This window comes from Haliaeetus albicilla, chromosome 7 (assembly GCF_947461875.1).
Source record: "Haliaeetus albicilla chromosome 7, bHalAlb1.1, whole genome shotgun sequence".
In the NCBI taxonomy this organism is placed as follows: domain Eukaryota; kingdom Metazoa; phylum Chordata; class Aves; order Accipitriformes; family Accipitridae; genus Haliaeetus; species Haliaeetus albicilla.
The window spans coordinates 36,989,005-37,008,183 of NC_091489.1; the positions used below are offsets into that span (position 1 = coordinate 36,989,005).

A 19,179-nucleotide genomic window follows, 5' to 3' on the forward strand; every position below is an offset into this window, starting at 1 on the left:
AGGGGGAATCACCTCCTACCTTGGCGAGAGACTGGTTTTACCCGAAGCCGGTAAAATGGTAACAGCTGGCTTGAAAATGAAACCCACCTGGAAAATCATACAGGGACTTTCGGGTGGGTTTGGCAATTTGCCTCTCTGAGAATTAATGTGAGAAAAAAAAATATTAATAAATGAGCCCCAGGAAGAATTCTGGGGGCTGGTCACTGCCATGTGCTGGGTGAGACCTAAGCCTGGAGAGCAGAAAATGGGAGTTGTCTGTGCCCTGGCCGCCAGCAAGGAGGGGTCCCATGGGAAATCCCATCCCTGCTCTGGCAGGATGACCGGGAGCATTGATTCCCTTTTGGGCTGCATCCCGCCTGGGCGCTCCCGGCATGCCCAGCACATCACCCGGCTCAACCTCTTGCTGCCGCCCGAGCCAGGAGATGCCAATCTTTTCATCAAAGCTCGCTGAAAACAAAACTGAGAAACAGCTTGTGGTTTGACAAGAATGTATTTACATAAAAATATATATTTTAAAAAGCTTTGGGGATGGTGAGAGAAGGTGCTCGCAGTGTTTGTGAGGTCCCTGACATTTAAGCCGAGTGTGGCAGCCTCCCATGTTACCCACGCCGAGCCCCACATGGGAGCCACCGCCAAAGCTCCTCCTCAGGCCCGGCTTAAATTTAGAAAGGCTTTTTGCTATCTCCCCATTGCATCCCTCGCCAGACAGGACAAATAGGGGCCATCAGGAGGAGCAAGGAATTAACTCCCGGGCATGCGTAAGATAAGAAAGCTGCATCCATTTCCTTACATTCCAGCCCAAAAAGCCAGGCAGGGCTTAAAAAAAACCCCAGCCAACCCCCCAAAACAAACCCAATGCTGGTTTTTGGCTGCTCCCCTGCTGCCAGCTGTGACGCTTTGCTCATTTGCTCGGCACCGCGATAGTACACGTCAAATACAAGTGTACTTGTATTTATTTCCAATCCTTGCATTTGTTGCAATGCTTGTATTTCTTTGCAATGCACGTATTTGTTTGCAATACCGTATTTATTTGCAATACCGTATTTATTTGCAAAGCTTGCATTTGTTTGCAATATCGTATTTACGTGCAGTGCTTGTATTTGTTTGTAAGCACTGAATTCTTTGCTTTCTGACAAAAAAAAGAGGGTGAGAAGGTGTTGCCAGATCCAGGCAACCGGAGGGACCCACCAGCCAGGGCCGCTGCCCGTGCAGTGCCGGCTGCCGGCTGGCCCTCAATCGTGGGGAGCTGCCGGCGAGTGCCCTGCCCCGGCTGTACAGCCCGGTGGTTTCTTTCGGCAAGCCTATTCCCTCTTTTCTGAGTCATTCTGAGATCGCTTGACACCTCTAGCACACAGACAGTGAAAATACGCTTTTAGAGCAAAAATTGGTGGAGTCGGTCCCCGTAGCGGCACGCGCTGGGCACGCCTTGCCATCTGCTGGCACGGGCTCCCCGCCAAGCAGGCGCTCGGGTCTCCCCGTGTCCCGGTGAACACAGCAGCACCGGCGAGCCCTCACGAACCGCACCGAGCTCAAGGAAATACAGAATCAGCTTTGAAACCCTCCCGTCGAGCGGCACCTCTGAGGTCCTGAAGTGCCGAAAGCCTCAAGATGTGCAGCCGCAGCTTTGTGCTCAGCAGCATCCCTCCCGCACCCCCGGCATCCCTCCCGCACCCCCGGCATCCCTCCCGCACCTCCGGCATCCCTCCCGCACCCCCGGCATCCCTCCCGCACCTCCGGCATCCCTCCCGCACCCCCGGCATCCCTCCCGCACCCCCGGCATCCCTCCTGCATCCCTGGCACCCCTCCTGCACCTGTGCCCCCAGCATCCATCCTGTGCCCCCAGCATCCCTCCCGTGCCCCGTCCCAGCAGAGGGACGTGCTCCCTATCCCAAAGGGCTTGCAGCCTGCCCCGGCAGGAGCTTTTGGGAAGCGGGTGACGATGCTCCCAGGAGCCGCCGAGCCCGGGCCCTTTGGGGAACATTGGGGCGGGAGGTGGGGAACCCCTGGCGCTGCCGGCCCCACCGACACCTCTGCCTTGGCGGGCCCGGCGGCTGCGCCAGCCGCGATGTGCGCGGCGATAACGGGCGCAGGCAGCCGCCTCCCCGCTGCTCTTTCTGAAACGCCCCGGCGTCGACTCGGCTCTGGTGGGCGTTTGGGATGCCGAGCCTGGGGAAACTGGTCTGAAACACTCATTTCAGACCAGGCTATGCAAATAAATGGTATATCAGGCTAAACCCTCCCACCTGGGGTCAAACCACAGGCCGTTCGTTGCAGAGCATCGCCGGGGAGGCGCGCGCCGCCTCGGGCCCCGCTCCCCAAACCCGGCACCTTCCTCATCGCGCAGCCGAAGGGGGAGCGGGGCGATACCCGGGGCGGGGGAGGGTTGCCTTTAGCCCAGAGGAGACTTGGCAGGGGGGCCGGAAAAGTTGCCCTCCCCAAAGCCCCCGGTGCCAGCGCTGGTCTGGAGCCCTCCCTTGCTTCAGCTCCGGCAAAAAAGCGCTTGCTCAGCACTTCTGCTGCACCGGCTTAGCTGCTGGAAGCTACAAATCACTCCTGTCAGCTGGGGAACGGGGGGGCTCCCCGGCCTCTTCCCTCCGTTATTTATTATTATCGCAGGATAACATTGCTGCCAGCAGAAAAACCTCACGGCGAGCCAGCCGAACCCGCCGCCTCAACCGAGTGCCAAGCCCTCTGCCTCCCGGTTGCCGCTGCCTTTCCCGGTGGAGCGTGGCTTGGGGCCGAGCAAACATCCCGCATCGCCATCGCCCCGGCTGCCGTCCCTGCAAAACCCAATGGGGCCGGTGACCCTCTGGGCGCCCACGTTTAATAAAGGGCAGCGAGAGAGATGCCGACCTCCCCGGCAGCTCCGGAAGGATGCGGGGGGCGAGAGAGTTGGATGAGAGAGAAGCAAATATTTTGGGATACCCGCAAATATTTTGGGACTCGAGGAGTCCCGAGCCATCATCTCAACTCCGCTAACAAAAAAGTTCAAGCATAGAAAATATTTACATGTCGTAAGGAGGGCGGACGGCAACGACCTCGAAAGCACCCACTCCATCTCACCGGGGTGCCAAGCACGGTGGCGGGGACACCCCGTCTCCCCCCCCCGCCCCGCTCTTGCAGGGCTTTGAAAAGGCACCGGGGCTTGACAAATACCAGTACCGGGAAGCAGCGTGTGCCTCCGGTGGGCGCGGGGGATGCGCCGGAGGCTGCCGGCGAGGGCCGTGCGCCAAAGCTCGCCCCGCCACCGCGCACACTCGCGTCCCGCAACCACCGAACCCTGAAGAAACGTCGATGTCAAAGCCACGGCGCTGCGGGCGCCTTCGCTAATGAGTAATAACGAAATCAGTGAAAAGCTCCTAACGAGAGGAGCGTGTCATCGGCGCCCACGAAACGGGAGCGTGTTGGGGCGGGAGGTACACACAATGCTGCCGGCCGCTCGGCCGGGCATGGCCGGCCCGCCCGTTTCCCAATTTTACTCCGGTTTTAACAGCCACGATGGCCAAGCCAAGGTTCAACCCAGCCTGGTGCGAGGCCCCGGTGAGGCTTGGGGCGGCTCTGCCCCACCGCCCCATCCCGGCTGCCAGGGGGGACTCGGCGCTTTCCAGGCCACTGCCGGGGAGGAGGCGGCAGCATTTCGGCAGCAGTGCCGGGGAGCGGGCAGCTCGTCCTGCTGCCATGATGGGGAAGAGACAGAAAATAAAGAAAACACGGACAATACTGGAAATATTAAATATATGTTGAAAATATTAAAAAATATTTTAAATGTTGAAAATGATGAAAATGTATTAAAAAAAATCTTTTAAATGTCAAAAATGTTGAAAATATTACAAAATATTTTAAATGTTGAAAATGATGAAAATGTTGAACACATTAAAGAATCTTTTAAATGTCACAAATGCTCAAAAAGCTAAAAATATTGAAAAATCTTTTAAATGTTGAAAATATTGAAAATACTAAAAAAATCTTTTAAATGTCGACAATGCTGAAAATGTTGGAAATACTAAAAAATCTTTTAAATGTTGAAAACGATGAAAATGTTGGAAATATAAACCAAATCGAAAATGTTGGAAATATTGCCAAAGTTAAAAAGATTTTAAAATCTTTTAGATGACGAAAACGTTGAAAACATTGCAGATGGGGGGGGCTGGAGGGGACGCTGGTGCGGCGCCCAGGCCCCCCCCGCCCTCCCGGGCAGCGCGGAGCGGCGCGGAGCGGCGCGGAGCGTCTCCCCGGCGCAGCCGGGGCCATTTCCTTCTTACCAACCCCCCCTGCAGCCCTCGGCAGGAACTGCCCCGCGCAGAAAGTGCTGGAGAAGGCGAGTTTTTCAAAAAGCAGACCCCAAGCCCCACCAAATAAACCCAAAGTGGCTTCTCCCTTTTTTTTCCCGCTGTCCAAATAATCCTTTTCTTTTTTTCCGCTGTCCAAATAATCCTTTTTTTTTTTTCCCCCGCTGTCAAAATAATCCTTTTTTTTGTAAATTAAACCCCCGATTGGCTTAATTTATACATCTGTTTATAGGGACATACGCTGCCTTCGTGCCTGAAAAACACCTAATTGTCTTAACTAATGACAGTATTTGGAGCAGAGGTTGCAACATAAGCCAGAACTAATGAAGCACAACTTTAAACAGGAATAATAGAAACTCTCATGTCTAAGCTGCTGCTGCACACTTTTTTCCAAGCGCACCAACATGCTGCCCCAAGCCCCTTGCTTCAAGACTTTTGTCAGGAGAAAAGAGAGTAGCTGTGTGTAATTGAAACTAATGGGAAAAAAAAGAAAGAAAAAAAAGAAAATTAAAATCTGACCGTCTGGTACAAGTGAGGTGAACCAGGAAAATGCATCCACAGCAGATTCACTGCATTCCCCCACTGTTTAAAAACATATAGATCAGAAAATACTTCTATCAGAAGATATATATAGATATATATATATGTCTCAGAAAATGAAGGGAATAACCCAGTACAGTGCACCATTTCAAACAGGTTCCACAGCCTGCATAATTTCACAAAAGAGCAATAAATCTCCTGCAGGAAAAGCCAGATTTGATGCTCTGAGTTCCTCCATCTTTCCCCATTTCGGGATTCTGGGAGGGTGCAGGACCCGTCTCCGGCTGGCAGGAGGATGAGCAGCCGGAGCTGGACAGGCTTTGCTGAATCGTGTGCATCGTGCGCCTAGCTTTATTTTACAAGTGATAATGAAAGTAAGAAAAGGGCTTCGGGTTTTTTGCAAAGCTCTGCCACCGACTTGCTTTGGGAATGACTTTGCTGGGATGCTTTGGGAATTCTTTTCCGTGTGGAGGAAGCGAAGGGGGAGCGGTGCAGCACAGCTGGCGTGGGAAAGTGCACTCCTTCCCCCTGCCTAAACCAGTGAGCAGCACCCACCGCAAAAAAACCCAGCGTATTTTGTGCTTTCCTTTACCAGGAATCCCCGAAAATCCCCAGCCCTGCTTGTGAACAGCAATTTCTCCCATCGCTAAAGACGATGTACTTAAAAAGTAGTTTAGTTTTGCTGGGACCCATACTTTTCAAACAAGCTGGTGCGACTTGGATGTCCTGATTTTTCTAGTGACCAAATTTCTGATGCACACAAGAGGAGCCGTCAGCTGCCCACTGCCGGCAACTCACATTGCTACAAATGTGAATTTTATTACACTTAAAAACAAATACTCTGAGTAGGAATGGAATTATTGATGTCTCTAGTGCCCAGACCATCAAATCTGCTGCATACGTGGTTGATAGATGTGAGTTTTGACAATATAGCATGAAATAATATTATGAAAATATGGAACATTTTCTACGTGGTAGAAAAAAATATATTTAGCAATTACTGAAAGCAGCGCAACAGTCAGGGAACAGCCCTGCCTTATTGTAATGCTGTGCGTGCAGTGGAAGAGCCCAGCAAGGACGGGGAGGGGCACCTTCATGCCGGGATTTGGTCCCAAGTGGCAAATATTTAAAAAAAAAAAAAAAATCCCTAAAATCCGGAAGGCCCCAAACTTCTGGAAAGCCACACACCACACCCCTTCCCGGCTGAAGCCCCCCTGGGAAGCCCAGCCCGGAGGTTGGGGGGGGCGAGCGGCTGGGTGGGCGGCCGGGCTGCAGCCACCCTCCTTCCCGCCTGGCCACCTCCTGCCTGCCGGCTGCCTTGCGGGCAGGGGTGCAGGCAGCGCGTTGGTGGGGGCCAGGCTGGAGCATCGCTTTGACGCTCGGAGAGAAATCCCCACCTACGGCGAGCATTAGTTTCGGTTTCGAGGCGCGACAAACGGCGTGGTATGAGCTCTTTCCTCCGGCGCCGTGTCGCAGGGTGGCAGGGGAGGGGGCACGGCACCAGGCCCCCCAGCAGAGGTGAGTGGCTGCCATGCCGGGGGCGCACGGTGGCACATGCCGGGGATGCACGGTGGCGCGGGTAGGCGGTTTCCAGCCAGAGTCAGCTCCCGGCATCCCTGCACAGCTCCCGGCGACGCTCTCCGGCACGGCGAGCCAAAGCCATGCCGATGCCTTTACTGGCTGTTACAACCCCAGACGAGAGGGCAGCAGGGCGAGCCGTTGCCCAGCACTGGGAATGGCAGTATAAACCCAGCCATACAAAATATGGACCTGGCATCCTTGGAGGTATCCAAACCGGGGCTGGATACGGCCCTGAGTCCCCAGCTCTGCTTGGAGTGGGCGGGGAGGCAGCCACAGACGGGGCAAGACTCAATACCCTGCCTGGGTTTAATCCTTCATCTTGTCTCAGTTCCTTAAACTGATTTCCCTGTAAGTTCTCATGAAGGAACAGTTCCTGTTTCTCCGCCTCAGCCATGACCAAGCTTTTTTCTGCCCAGCCCTGGGCGCAGCCCTCATCCCCACAGCTCCTCCGGGCATCTCCACTACAGCCCCACGGGAAACCCGGGGGTTTAAAAAATACTCAGCTTTGCCCAGAGCTTTTTTTTTTTTTTTTTTTTTTAAATTCCCTATGAACTGACATTCTCAGGAAATGTTGGGTTTGGAATCCCGGCACCACCAACCCGTGCCCAGCCCCGGGGCTGCGGTGTGACTTGGCCGATGGAGACCCCGGCCAGACCCGTACCCCCACTGCCACCCCTCGCCATCCCGGAGCCGAGGGATGGGGAAGCCAAAAGCCAGCCGCATCGCTTTAGTCCTGCAGGCACCATTAACCCCTTTTGTCAGCACAACGCAACTGCACACTCGGGCTTAAAAGTGGGTTTTGTGGTTGGTTTAAGGCTGCTGTGATTAACACACGCCTCAATTCAAAAGAAATTTTTTTTTTCCTCTGCCATGCAGGCATGGGGACACCCAGGCGCTTCCCAGAGATAGAAAACCAGAGCTACCCAGAGGCCACGGGGATGGGCACCCCGCTTGCACCCATGTGGCTGCCCTGAGCTTGGCAGCACCCACACCCAGCTGCTCCTCCGCAGGAGGACTGGGAGAGCGGGGCAGAGGCAAAAGCTGATGCCCGGGTGAGATGCTGCATCCCTGCACAGCCCCACGCAGCAGCACCAGCAGTACCAGCAGCACCAGCAGTACCAGCACCAGCAGTACCAGTACCAGCACCAGCAGCACCAGCAGCACCAGCAGTACCAGTACCAGCACCAGCAGCACCAGCAGCACCAGCACCAGCAGCAGGAGGAGGGACAGTGGCAGAAGGGGAAGAGCATCCCGGGGCACCGCTCTCCTCTCTCCTGCGGCAGCCACACTCGCTGCTGACTCATTTTTGGCCAGCGAGCCCACGCGAGGCGCAGCACCTCCCGCCGCCCCACCACGCCGTGGGGTTTTTTCCTTTCTTCTTCTTCGTCAAACGGGCACCAAGTTACCAAAAACCCTCGTCACATGGCCCACAATATAGCAGCCCCGCTTTCATTTACTGGAACTGCACAGCCTTGAAAAAACACAAGTTTCCAGCAGATGAGCCGAGCCACTGATGCTCTCAGAGGGCCCTGGGGCTGCGGAGTCCCAGCAGCATCCACAGCCCCCTCCCCGGCACCGGGGATCGGACCAGGCTCCCAGGGCTTTGAAGGTAAGGAGCTTCTGCACAGGTGGGTTCCCCATCCGGGCAGTCCCCCCCTCAGCTTGGTGTCTTGCGGGGTACACCAGGCACCCCAAAGCACCCGTCCCAAAGCCGTGCTGTCCCACGGAGACACTCACCCAAACCGCGGCTCCTTCCCTGCATCCTCCAGAGCCAGCGCCTGTGATGGGGAGAGAAAACATCAGAGCTGGGTAGGTTTTCATGGGAACGGGTTAAAAAAAAACCAAACAAAAGCGCTGACTGCACAGGCACAAAATGTCACTTATTTCCCACCATTAAGCGATGACCAAAATAATTAGGAGGGAAAAAGAACCCAGTCCCCCCCCCAAGTCCCTACAGCCAGGGGGACAGCTGTGCTCCTGCTGACTCACCCGCCTCTGCTTCCTCCAGTGCCACTGGCCAGCCCAGCAGTGTCTGCTGCCCTGGGGAAAAATAGGCTTTTTTTCATTTATGCTGCTTGAAAAACCTCTTCTGCTTCTTGCATTTCAGTGAAGGGCCAGGGAATCACCTATGGAGGAATGAGATCTTCGTTAGCGGTAATGGGAATGCTGGACACAGAACCAGAGCGGGGCCCCGCGCGTGGATGTTTTGCCTCCTTGCCTCCAGGTTTATGCCAGCATGGTTTTGTGCCACAGGTTGGAAATTGGCCAGGGGTCCGTGCTGCTTCGGATGCCAGCAGCGTGTGCCTGGGGCAGGATGCTCAACCATGGTGGCTTTGCCCCAGGGATTTATCCCTGTGCTTCCCATGCTTCCCCTTTTATGGGCATTTAATGATAAGTGTTTAAGATCAGCTTCTCTGGGGAAAGCCCACAGTCCAAAGCTGCACACCTCCTGCTTGAATGCCATTAATGCTTAAATACTAAGCATTAATGGAAATAATGGGGGGAATGTTGGGGAAAGAGAGGAAAGCTAGGCTTTAGCATCCTTCCCTGGGCAGCGAGAGCAGTCCATACCATGTAAAGAACAGCGCGTGTCCTTAGGGTGGATAAAAAGTCCATCAGCCGGGGCAAATTGTAGCCCTTCAAGTGCAGAATCTCCACTTTACCCTGCCAGCTGGAGTACCGGCATCCTCTCGCAACGCAGAGCCCCCCGCTTCCCGGGTGCAGGCGTATCCTCCCGTACTGAATCCCACGCATTCCAGTTTCCGACGGCAGCACGGAAAGCCACGCGCGGATCCCCTGCACCTCTTGGACCACAGCAAATCCAGCCGACATCCTACCTGGCCTCTCCTCGCCACAGCTCCTGGCCCCGGACGTGCCGGTGGGTTTATATGGCCTCATCATCCCCCGCTGAGACACAGGGAAGGGACATTTTTCCCATGGCCAACGGGTGCTCCCGTTTCCCCCAAAGCAGCCAGCTACACCCATCAGGAAAGGCTTGGGGTTTTTTTCCCATCGGAAAGGGCCTTTGCTGGGAAAGGTCTCGTTTCCCAGGGCTTGCAGCCAAACCCACGGGGACTGCGGCAGTGGCAGGGGGCTGGGGAGGGGATGAGATGCAGGCACCAAAATCCACTTATCCCAGGGGGTGGGGGATGGCTCTGCTGAGTGCCCCCCCCACTCTGGTCTTTTAGCCGGGTGATGCATCCCTGAGCTCTCGGGCACCTGGATGCTCTTCCAGCCTGTCTGCCGGGAAGCATTCTGGGTTTTCCCCCCATCCCCATCAGATGGGCTAAAAAAAAGCCATGACCTCCCTGCAGACCTCGTGGGAAAGGCTACTGGCTGCCACTGTGGGGGATGGAAACCACCCCCGTTCCCCAGGGAACAGCTCCAGCAAGTGCCCATCCAAGATGCTCACCCGCTCCAAGCCCTTTCCCTTCCCAGCTAAGGGACCCTTTCCCTCTCTCCTGCTGCGGGGCAGTGCTGTCGCCCTGCTTGTGTCCCACCCTCTGGTTTTTCACACTCAATTTCTGTTTTGCATGATTTTGGCATGGCCAGGAGTACGGTTCTTATGTGTTTCAAGAAAATGAACTGACCCGAAAATGGCTTACCGGCAGGTTTTTGCTCCCTGATTCAGCTGGAGTTCAGAGATGAGTCAGGCGGCAGCAAACAGCCCCGGGAGGGGGTAACGCAGAGGCTGCTTTAATCAGCCTTTCACAAATTCACACTACTTAAAAAAATGGGTTTACGACACCGTAGCAGCAGCAGCTTGGATCCGGCGGGGTTTGGCAATGCCGGGCGCCCCGTGGCTGTGCCTCTCCGCCGGCGAGGCAGCCTCGCCAGGGATCTGGCCGAGCATTCTCGGGAGCATCCACAACCTCGGTCTCTCGACGCCTCCTGCCAGCATAGCCAGGCGTCCCCCAGTGTCCCCACCGCTCGGTGGTGGCTTTAACCCTTCCAGCGCCATCGCCGTGGTGAACCTGCTGCTCGCTCGCCACTGGCCGAGCCCAAGGGATCTGCCGTGGGGATGGCCGACGGCCGATGCTCTGGCTTATCTGACGAGCGCAAGCACCGTGGGCCAGGGAAAAAACACCAAAACACCAGTCCCTTCGTGTTCTCCTCTGTGGCTTTCACCAATTTCTCATATGAGAAGCAAAAGGCACCTGCACAGAGATGCCAGCAGCCACTGCCTTGGAGCAACAGCCCGTAAAAGAGACTGGCTGCGGTGATGATGCTTATTGCAATATGTAGAGGGAACTCAAGGGTTAATCACATACTTCTACGCAGTGCCCCATGGTGTTTTGAACTGCTCCGTCCCTGCAGACCCCTTGGGTTCTTTCACATCCCGTCACCAAGCCTCGCACTGTTTATAGGTGAATTTATCCACGCTAAAGCCCTGATGCTGCTGGCTTCTGCTCTCACCGGGGACTTCTGGCTTTCCCCTGCCCCAAAGGGCCAGGGCAGGCGCTGCCCAAGCAGAGAGGGAAACTGGGCAAGGGACCGGCACACGATCTCTCCTCCCTAATTATTTCAGTATGCGGCCACAGGAGCCTGGCGCTGGAAGCGGCATGTTGTTTCGTGGCCAGCTTGGCTAGGGCTCGAGGGATCACAAGCCCCCAAATGAACCCAGGAGCTGTGGAGGTCTGGAGGCATCGGAGCCCGACGCCAGCTACCCGGCAGCAGCATCAGCTGCTTGCTGCGCCGTGGCCCCTAATGCTTGGATGTCTCCCCCCAAAAAATCAAGGGGATGGGTGGTCCTCTTTATCCAGCGCTCCCCAGGGACATCCCTGGAGCTCACCCCAGAAGAGGACGAGCCGGTGGGAAACGTCCTACCTGGAGTGATGGTGGAAGAAATTACCCTACCAGCATCACACGAGCAGGAGGAGGAGGAGGGCTGGCACACGCGCACGTGGTTGGAAAAGTCTCGTCCCATCCCCTCCCGCCTCCTTCTCCCCCCAATATTGCAACGAAAATGGAAAATGTGCTGGCAGTCATTAGCAGCTCCCTGGGAAAAGTCAGTTTGCTGGCCCAGCTTCAAAATCCAGTTTGCCAGAAACCCCCGGACCACTCCAGCGTGCAGCTGTGAGCTTTAGGAAAACCAGAATTTTCTGCAGAAAGGGGGCTGTGGGGCTTTTTGGTAAATTTTTGTCATTGTCAAAAATCCAATTTTCCTTCTAAAAAGAAAATAAGAAGCCCCAAAGAGGTGGAAACCATTCCAGCTGGGCCCAGGGCGGCACAGGGAATGGGGGTAGCATCAGCCGGCGCCAGCTGCTCAGGGAAACCACTGGATTCACAGAGCTTCAGTCCTCACAGTGCTGTGGGCCAGGGTGGAAAAAAGAAATAGCTAGAGAAGAAAATCTGAAAAAAAAAACCAACCCACAAACGTGGAAATGCCACCCCAGCTTCATTTTTCTGCCAAAGCCCACTGCCAGGCAGCAGGATGCTGGGGGAGCGTGGGGTGAAGATGCCTTTGAGGAAGCAGCAGCAAGAGGTTCAGGTTTATCTTTAATTTTGGGGCACTGGTTGTGGTGGTGTACGTTTTTGGACCACAAAGCCCTGCAGAGAAATCCTTTTGAGTCAGGTTTTCCCGGTGGGACTGAGCACCTGCCAGTGTGCCGGGGGATGCTCGGTCCCTGCTGCTGCTGCACCCTGGGGAGATGCGGGTCCCAAGGGACCACCTGCCTCGAGATGCCACCGCCTGCTTTGCCCATGGGGTTCAGCTGCAGAAATCAGTACGGGCAGAAGCAACGACCCCAAAATGTTCCAGCAGCCGGCTGGGATCCCACGGGATGGCTGGGATCCCACGGGATGACGGATTTGCTGGGCATGCCGGCACCTGCCTTCCCGCGAAGCAAAAAAACAAGTCACTAAGTCACAGCAAAACCATGAAAGCAAAACCACAGAGCCCCAAAGCACCTCTGAGTCACTCCCCCGGCCGCCGCCACGGCCCCACAGCCCTCCAAAACTCGCCGCCACCTGCAGCCGGCCCCAAACTGCAGAGCCGCGCTCGGCCCGCCGGCTCGGCATGACATGGTGGGGCACGGCACACATCAGGCTGCCATACGGGTGCCGGCGGCATCTTCCAGGAGGCAAAGCCCCTCTGCCCGAGTGGGCAGGGGCACGGGCAGCAATTGCCATCTCACAGACGGAGGAGCAGAGGGCAGAGCGGCGGTGACCGGTCACACGGGCTCAGCATCCTCTGCCGAGCCAAAACTGACCCGGTAGCCCCCGCTCGCCGGCACCGCTTCGCAGCCAAAACACTTCCTTCCCCTCTTTCCTGTAAAATCGCCCATATTTTTTATTATTATTGTTTTAAATTGTGAAAAATACTAATTTGAAACGTGAATGGAGATGAAACATTCACAGAAAGTGCTACCGGGATTAGTCACCGGTTGTAACATCTCTATTTACATGAGTCACGGAGGTTGGCCGCGCGGCTCTTAAATTAAATCCCCGCCGGCTTTTCAGTTTTTGGGCTGTCCTCGGGAGACCTTTCGGTAACTTTTCTCCGCTTCTGAGCAGAGCTGGCAGCTGCCTCCCGGCATGCGTGTTTACCGAAACACCGGCAGTAGCTGCAAGGGCTTTGCCGTGCAATTATGCGGCAGCCGGGGCTGGAGGTGATGCTTGGAGGGCAGGATTTGCCCCTGCTAACCGAGTAATTTCCCTGTTTGTGCCGAAAATGGGAAGAGGGGGAGAGGCGGCAGGTGCTAGGGGGGCAACGGATGTACCCGGTGATAGTGGGGGCCAAACCGGTGGCACCGGACCCCGGTGGTGGCGGTGGTGCCGACAGAGGTCACTGTTGCCAAAAAACTACGCACCCCCGTCAAAAAAGGGAACTTGGCAAGGAAGGCGGCGATGGGGAAAGCGGCGATGGGGCAGGCCCAGTTTTGAACAGGCGCCGCGCTCCAGCAGCCACGAGGCCACGGTGCTGGGGACCTCCGTTCCCCACTGCCGGTGGCAAAGCCCCCAGGGCGATGCACGGGGCAGGCGAGCTGGCATCGTGGTCCGTGGGATGGGCTGGAGAAGTCGTGCTCCCCCCACGGCCATGGCAGGGACCTCCGAGCGTGCCAACCAACTGAGATTAAAAGCAAAAAAAAAAGAAATGCCAAGGAAAGGAAACAGTCTCTGCGTGGGGCTGGAAGGGGAACATGCTGCCACGGGATGTCCCCGAGGCCAAAAGCTGAGCGAGGAAAAGGGCAGGAGGGGGGACCCCAGGCTCCCACAGGCATCCCTTGGGCTGCTAAACCCCTCGCAGAGCCACTCAGTTCCAGGACAGCCATAGGGAAACATGAGCAGGCCCCAAGCAAGCGTGGTTTGGGATGCATTGGATGGATGCGTTTGCTTCGCGTGGCAAAAACCGGTAGGTCCTGCGTGGTGGGACCCCGGGAGCAGCAGGATGACACCTCACTGCTGCCTCTCCTCACCCAAAGCCCAAGGGAGAGCATGCAAACAGCTTGTGAGCACAGCATAAAAATAAAACCCCAGAAAGGTGACTAAGCACTCTGGGTACCGAGGCATGACGCCAGAGGAGCCCGGCCTCCGTCCCCAGCTGCGCCAAGCTCCTGCCGGGAGCTGCCCCCCACAGTTATCCAGGCACGGGACCCTGGCATGGGACGAAGAGGCCCCCGGGTGCTGCTGATAGATGGCAGAGAGCCTCCGTGTTCCATCTCCGTGCCATGCCTGAGCAGAGCTGCTGCCCGCTGCAAAGCCCCCCAAGGGGCCGAGCAGCCTGGCTCCCACTTGCAACTGCCCGCAGGCAGAGAGCGGAGCGGGTCCCAGGGCTGTGCCGAGGACCCCCCAGCCTGGGGCTTGCCGGGGTGGGGGGCTGGATGGGTCCCCTTGGCAGCAGGGTGCTCGTCCACCCGTGGCAGGGGCAAGCGACAGCCTGCAAGGGAGCTGGGGGAGGCTTTGAGGCACTGGGATGCTGGGCACAGGGCATCGCACCAGGAAAGGCAAAGGTGGGATCCCCGTGTGCTGCCCCTGCCTTGCCCCCCGCACATCCCAGGGCACCCCCCAAGTCCTCCCACCACCCCACCGCAGCCAGGGCTCCCCAAGCAGAGCTCCCCTGCGCCCAGGGGCAGCACACGCTCTATGGGTGCTCAGGGACCCACAGTGGGACAAGGCAAAGCCCAAACCCCAACCAGCAGCCAGCACTTACAGTTTAAATACGCAAAATTTAAAATATTCACTCTGTGAGAGCCTGGCCCAAGCAACACATGGCAGCGCAAGGAGCGCAAGGCATTGCAAAGTCTACTGCATACATATTTTTTGCAATTCACAGCTAGCAGCTAAAGTAACCAGCGTTTTAAACCGCTTGCAAAGCCTCGTCCGCAGCAGTAAATAGCACCTTACCCTGGCAGGCTGGGGGACCCCGGGGTGGAGGCAGCCCCCCGGGGCCGGAGGGAGCGCGGGGGCTCCACGTGGGGCCGGGAGAGCAAAGCTGGCATTCGTAACGGGCGCCAGGCACCCCGAGCCAAAACTCCGCCGCCGCTCTGCCCAGATCATTGGTCCAGGTCACGACAGCGGCTGCTTTCAAATTCTGTTAAACCTTAAAAAGGAAACAGGAAGCCTCTCGGCTCTTGACTTCATGCAGCTCAAGAGGCTCACACACATACATGCACACCCACACGCTCTCCTTCCTACCCCCGAGGCTGAAGCAATGGCAGGCAGGGCACTGCCGAGGTGGTAGACCTGTGCCCTCGGCGTGTTGTGCTCCTGGCATCAGGCTGGACCTGCAAGTATTCTAACCCCGGCTGCACGGGGAGATCCTTCCTCCAGCCCCAGGGAAGCTGCCCTTCGCACCTCCTTGCAGGGGCTTGCTTAAAGCCTGCCTTGCTGCTTCATTTTGTTTGTGGTCAAACTCATCTTCATCTTCCAGCTTACAGAGCCACCAAGCAGCATCAGCCTCATGCCAGCAGGAGCATGGACCCCAAGGTGCCAGACTGCTGTCCCAAACTCCTCTGAACGTGGGACAAACCCCCATTTATCCAGGAGGACAGTGAGAGGCATTAGCCCAGCTTCAGTTCAGGTTTCTCAGCTTTTCACTCAAAATCCAGCATTTGTATTTTCTGCTCTTCCTCCCACAGCACACACAGGGCAAAACAAGTAACAGAGCTAAACCGGTGCAAGTCGTTCCATGTTTGTGGTAGGGGTTTTAGGAGGCTAGGAAACTTTCGTCCTCAGAAAAGTCAAGGGCGGATTGCTAGGGAAAGAAGTTTCATTCGCTTTGTGAAGAGTTTAATGCTTCACATTTCTCCAGTTTAGAAGAAAACAACTTCCCCAAGCTGCAGCAAGGGAGGACATATGTGCACCCCCAAGTCTGGCACGAACCACTGTCCCCAGGGGAAGGAATGGCCAGGACCACACAGCTAGACCTCATGGCACAAGTGGGGTTTTCTACACTTGTTAATGGCTTTATTTAATTCACATAACAGAGAAGGTACCTTTAGAGTAGGTGGGTTTTTGTTTTGTTAAACCCAATGTCTCCAGGCTCCAAGAGTCAGAGAGGCACTGCAAGGTGCTCCCTTTCCTTTCCAAAATCTCAAAGGCAAACCCTCGTCCCCAGAACCGAGACATCTCCTATGCACTCTGTGCAGGAACTTCCCTCAGGACACATCTGATTTCCTCTTGCTGTCGCTACTCCACCCGTGAGGGTGTTGTGTGTCAGGCTCATTCTTTTTTTGCAACCCCTGTCCTGACCCAGAGCCAGCAGCAGGACGCAGGAGACCGTCACCCCCAGGTCACTTGCCAGAGCTCGCGCCTGCAGAGAAAACCCATCCGCTCGCTTCCCATCATCAAGGCAGGGACCTGTGCAACCCCCAAACAGGACAGCTCAGGGGGCTGGCACCAGAGCTACGGCTCCAAAGCCTTTGAGCTCTTTGTCCATCACGTGGGTTAAGGACTTCACCTCCCCTGAAACAAAACACTGACTTCCCTATGTGGGTGCCTAAGGAAATTGCATCAACTTCTGAACAGCTTAAAAAAAGGGGAGAGGGGTGGGATTTGTCATGGGGCCCACATGTCGTTCCTTCAGTACATCTTAAGCCACTGAAAACCTTGGTTAATTCACGTCAAATGTTCTTTTTAACAACACTTAGAAGGTTTGTAAAATTTTTTCTACTTCTGCTTTCTTCACAGTCACTCTGCTCTTGCTCTGTCCATTTGTCCCCTCCCTAAAATCCTTTGGCTCCCCCTACTTGAGGGATTGGAAAAAAAAAAGGGGGGGGGACCAAGATCAGCGCAAGTCCCACAGAATAAGATCAAATTTGAAACTTCAGAATAAGCAGAGTCCAACAGCTTGGGCTGGCTGCTTTTCCAGTAGTAATCATTCAACCTCTGGCTGCTTTTATTGGAATAACTCCACCTGTTTTATGAAAAAATTAAGTGCCTGGCCTGCCCAGCACAAATACGGAACCAGCCATGCTCCAAGTTCAGTGCTCTGGGGAAATACATAAGGCAGGGTAGCAGAGATGTAGGAAACACAAACGAATGCCCCATTATTTAAATTGTCTGTAACTAGTTTCAGTTCTTGCCCAGACATAACGTAACATAGTGGAGGCAGGTGTTTTCTCAGCAGCCACTGACTAATTGCAGAACAAAGATTAGAAAAGAAAAAAAAAAAAAAGATGTAAACAGTGCAGTAGTGAGTATGTCACAGATGAGTCGGAGCAGAGCAATTTACACTTACAGAGTATGTACGCTTATGGAGGAGACATACAGTAGCCTTTATGAGACAAAAAAAAAAAAAAAAAAAAATCACATGAATGAGACTGAAAGATCATGCCAGTTCTTGAAAAGCATACTTGGCACAATGCAAGCAGCATGGCAGGTGGCTTGCTTTCCCTTCCAGCCTGAGACCCAAGAGGAAAAGCAAGTTTGGCATCTTCTGGGCTGCCTATCTCCTAAAATCTGCAGTACCTCATGGAAGCGGATTAAGATACTTCACAAGCTAAGAGGTTATAAAAACAAGGAAATTGTATGGTTCCCAGCCAAGGCATTTTCAGAACTCACCACAAAAAGACATATTTGTAAACAAACCTTAGTTACAAAAGTAAATTTATTATTAGTTCACTTTTACAATTTTTTTTTTAATTAATTGTAACAATTTATAAATAACTCCTGGTCATAGTCACCACATCCAGGGACAAGTCTGAAGTTTGTGTTGTTTGAGAAGTTACAAAATCAAGTACGTTTTACCTGTACGTTTTCGAAAAGCATGAAACAACACACAGCTGGCTCTATTGTTCAGTAACCGCACGCAGAACAAACGTCCCAGACCTACAGCACCATGGACTGTGGATTTCTAAGTAACAGAGGAGCGAGCCTTAGTAACGCACGAACTGGCATATTCAACTGCTTGAACTTCAAAAGCAGCTCAGAGAAACTCGTGCTTCCTAAAGAGATTAAAAAAAAGAAAGAAAATGAGCACGCACTGGTGTAACACTTGCCCAACAGAAGAACTGTCAGTAGAAGAAGGAGAGCCAGCCAGCGTTCAGAGTGTATCTCTGGAGATGTGCTCACTGCTATTCATTTTGTTGCAATGCTGGTTAAAAAGTGAATTTTTATATTAGAATTTTAAGAAATCTCAAATTCAATTAAGATGGCAGGAACTCCCAGAATAGAGGCACATAACAGGTAGAGAGGACACAGAAAACCAAGATTTCCATAAAGGTCTTTTGACCTGAACAGATACCCAGGCACCTCACTGGAAAACATCCAAGACAAGACATATTAGCCTGTACGCTCAGGGTGCCATCACCTGCACAGGACTCCTGGGCTGGGGGCTGTGGCCTCCGGGAAGCCTTCAGCAATGGATTCCTCTCACCACTGAGGTGGTAATGTTCCTGCCACACCCCTAAGCAAGCCACAGAGTTCCCCAAATTGAAGTCCAGCTGCATTTCTTTTGCAACCCGAGAAACCTTAGGCAAGCAGAGGAGGACTGGTACATCCCCAGGTTGGGCTGATGGAGGGCAAGAGAAAAGCTGCCTAGTGAAAGGGTGCAGAATTTCCCTGGATCCTAAATCAGATTGCCACTGGAAACCTAGAAGAGGTGATTGCTCTGACTAGGTGCTTATAGGAAAGAGATTTAAGGACATTTGGGATACAGCTAGCCCAACAAAAAGAATGCCTTCCCCTGTCACAGCTCATCTTATCTGGTCCTACTGCCTGCGAGAACATTGCTACCTGCAGGTCAGGAAAAAGCCAAGACTTTTTTTTATATAGGCTAATTCTGGCTTCTTTAGTCCTGCATAAATTTTCTACCTTTTATGTCCAGACTCGAGACAATTAACAAAGAATAAAAAAATCAACGGAACTGCTTTTAGAGGAGACACACGCTGTCACATAATTTGCAGGATATACTCCTTCTAGTATGCAAGGCCAAACCCAGCAGCATGTGTCCACACAAGTCCAGAGTGCTGTCCTGCACTCCAGTCTTACCTTCCAAGCCTCCAGCTGCCAGCTGACCTGGCGTTGGGACAGAGTGGTAAATAAGGAAGCAAGCCAGCATGCTCAGTTGAGATTCTTCTGTGGGCTGCCCACTTAGGTAGGAATGCAGAGACACATCCCCTCCAGCTGTAACAGACAAGACACACTGTTGAAATTTTGGGAGCATTTGTGGGAGGAAACAGAAAGGCAAGACAACAGTATTTCCACAGAAAAAGCCCCCTGAAAAGTGTCTCCATCTCCCCATAGAAGGTGGGCTAGGGGTTTGTTGCAAACCTTCTTCCTTCTGCCATGGCCACCCTACACCCTGTTATCTGCTGTCACCACCCCT

The 19,179-nt window shown here is 54.3% G+C and overlaps 1 protein-coding gene across 2 annotated transcripts in view; it reads right to left on the minus strand.

The window, feature by feature from the left end:
* Nucleotides 1-17,442: 17,442 nt before the first annotated feature.
* The window catches only part of ANAPC1 (anaphase promoting complex subunit 1), a 33,969-nt gene continuing 32,232 nt past the window's right edge, over nucleotides 17,443-19,179 (minus strand). For both annotated transcript variants that reach the window (XM_069787748.1, XM_069787747.1), the window contains exons 46-47: nucleotides 18,843-18,977; nucleotides 17,443-17,797 (exon numbers count right to left, since the gene is read on the minus strand). In XM_069787748.1, coding sequence (XP_069643849.1) covers nucleotides 17,682-17,797; nucleotides 18,843-18,977 — 251 coding nt within the window. In that variant the 3' untranslated portion in view covers nucleotides 17,443-17,681. The remainder of the gene's footprint in view (nucleotides 17,798-18,842; nucleotides 18,978-19,179) is intronic.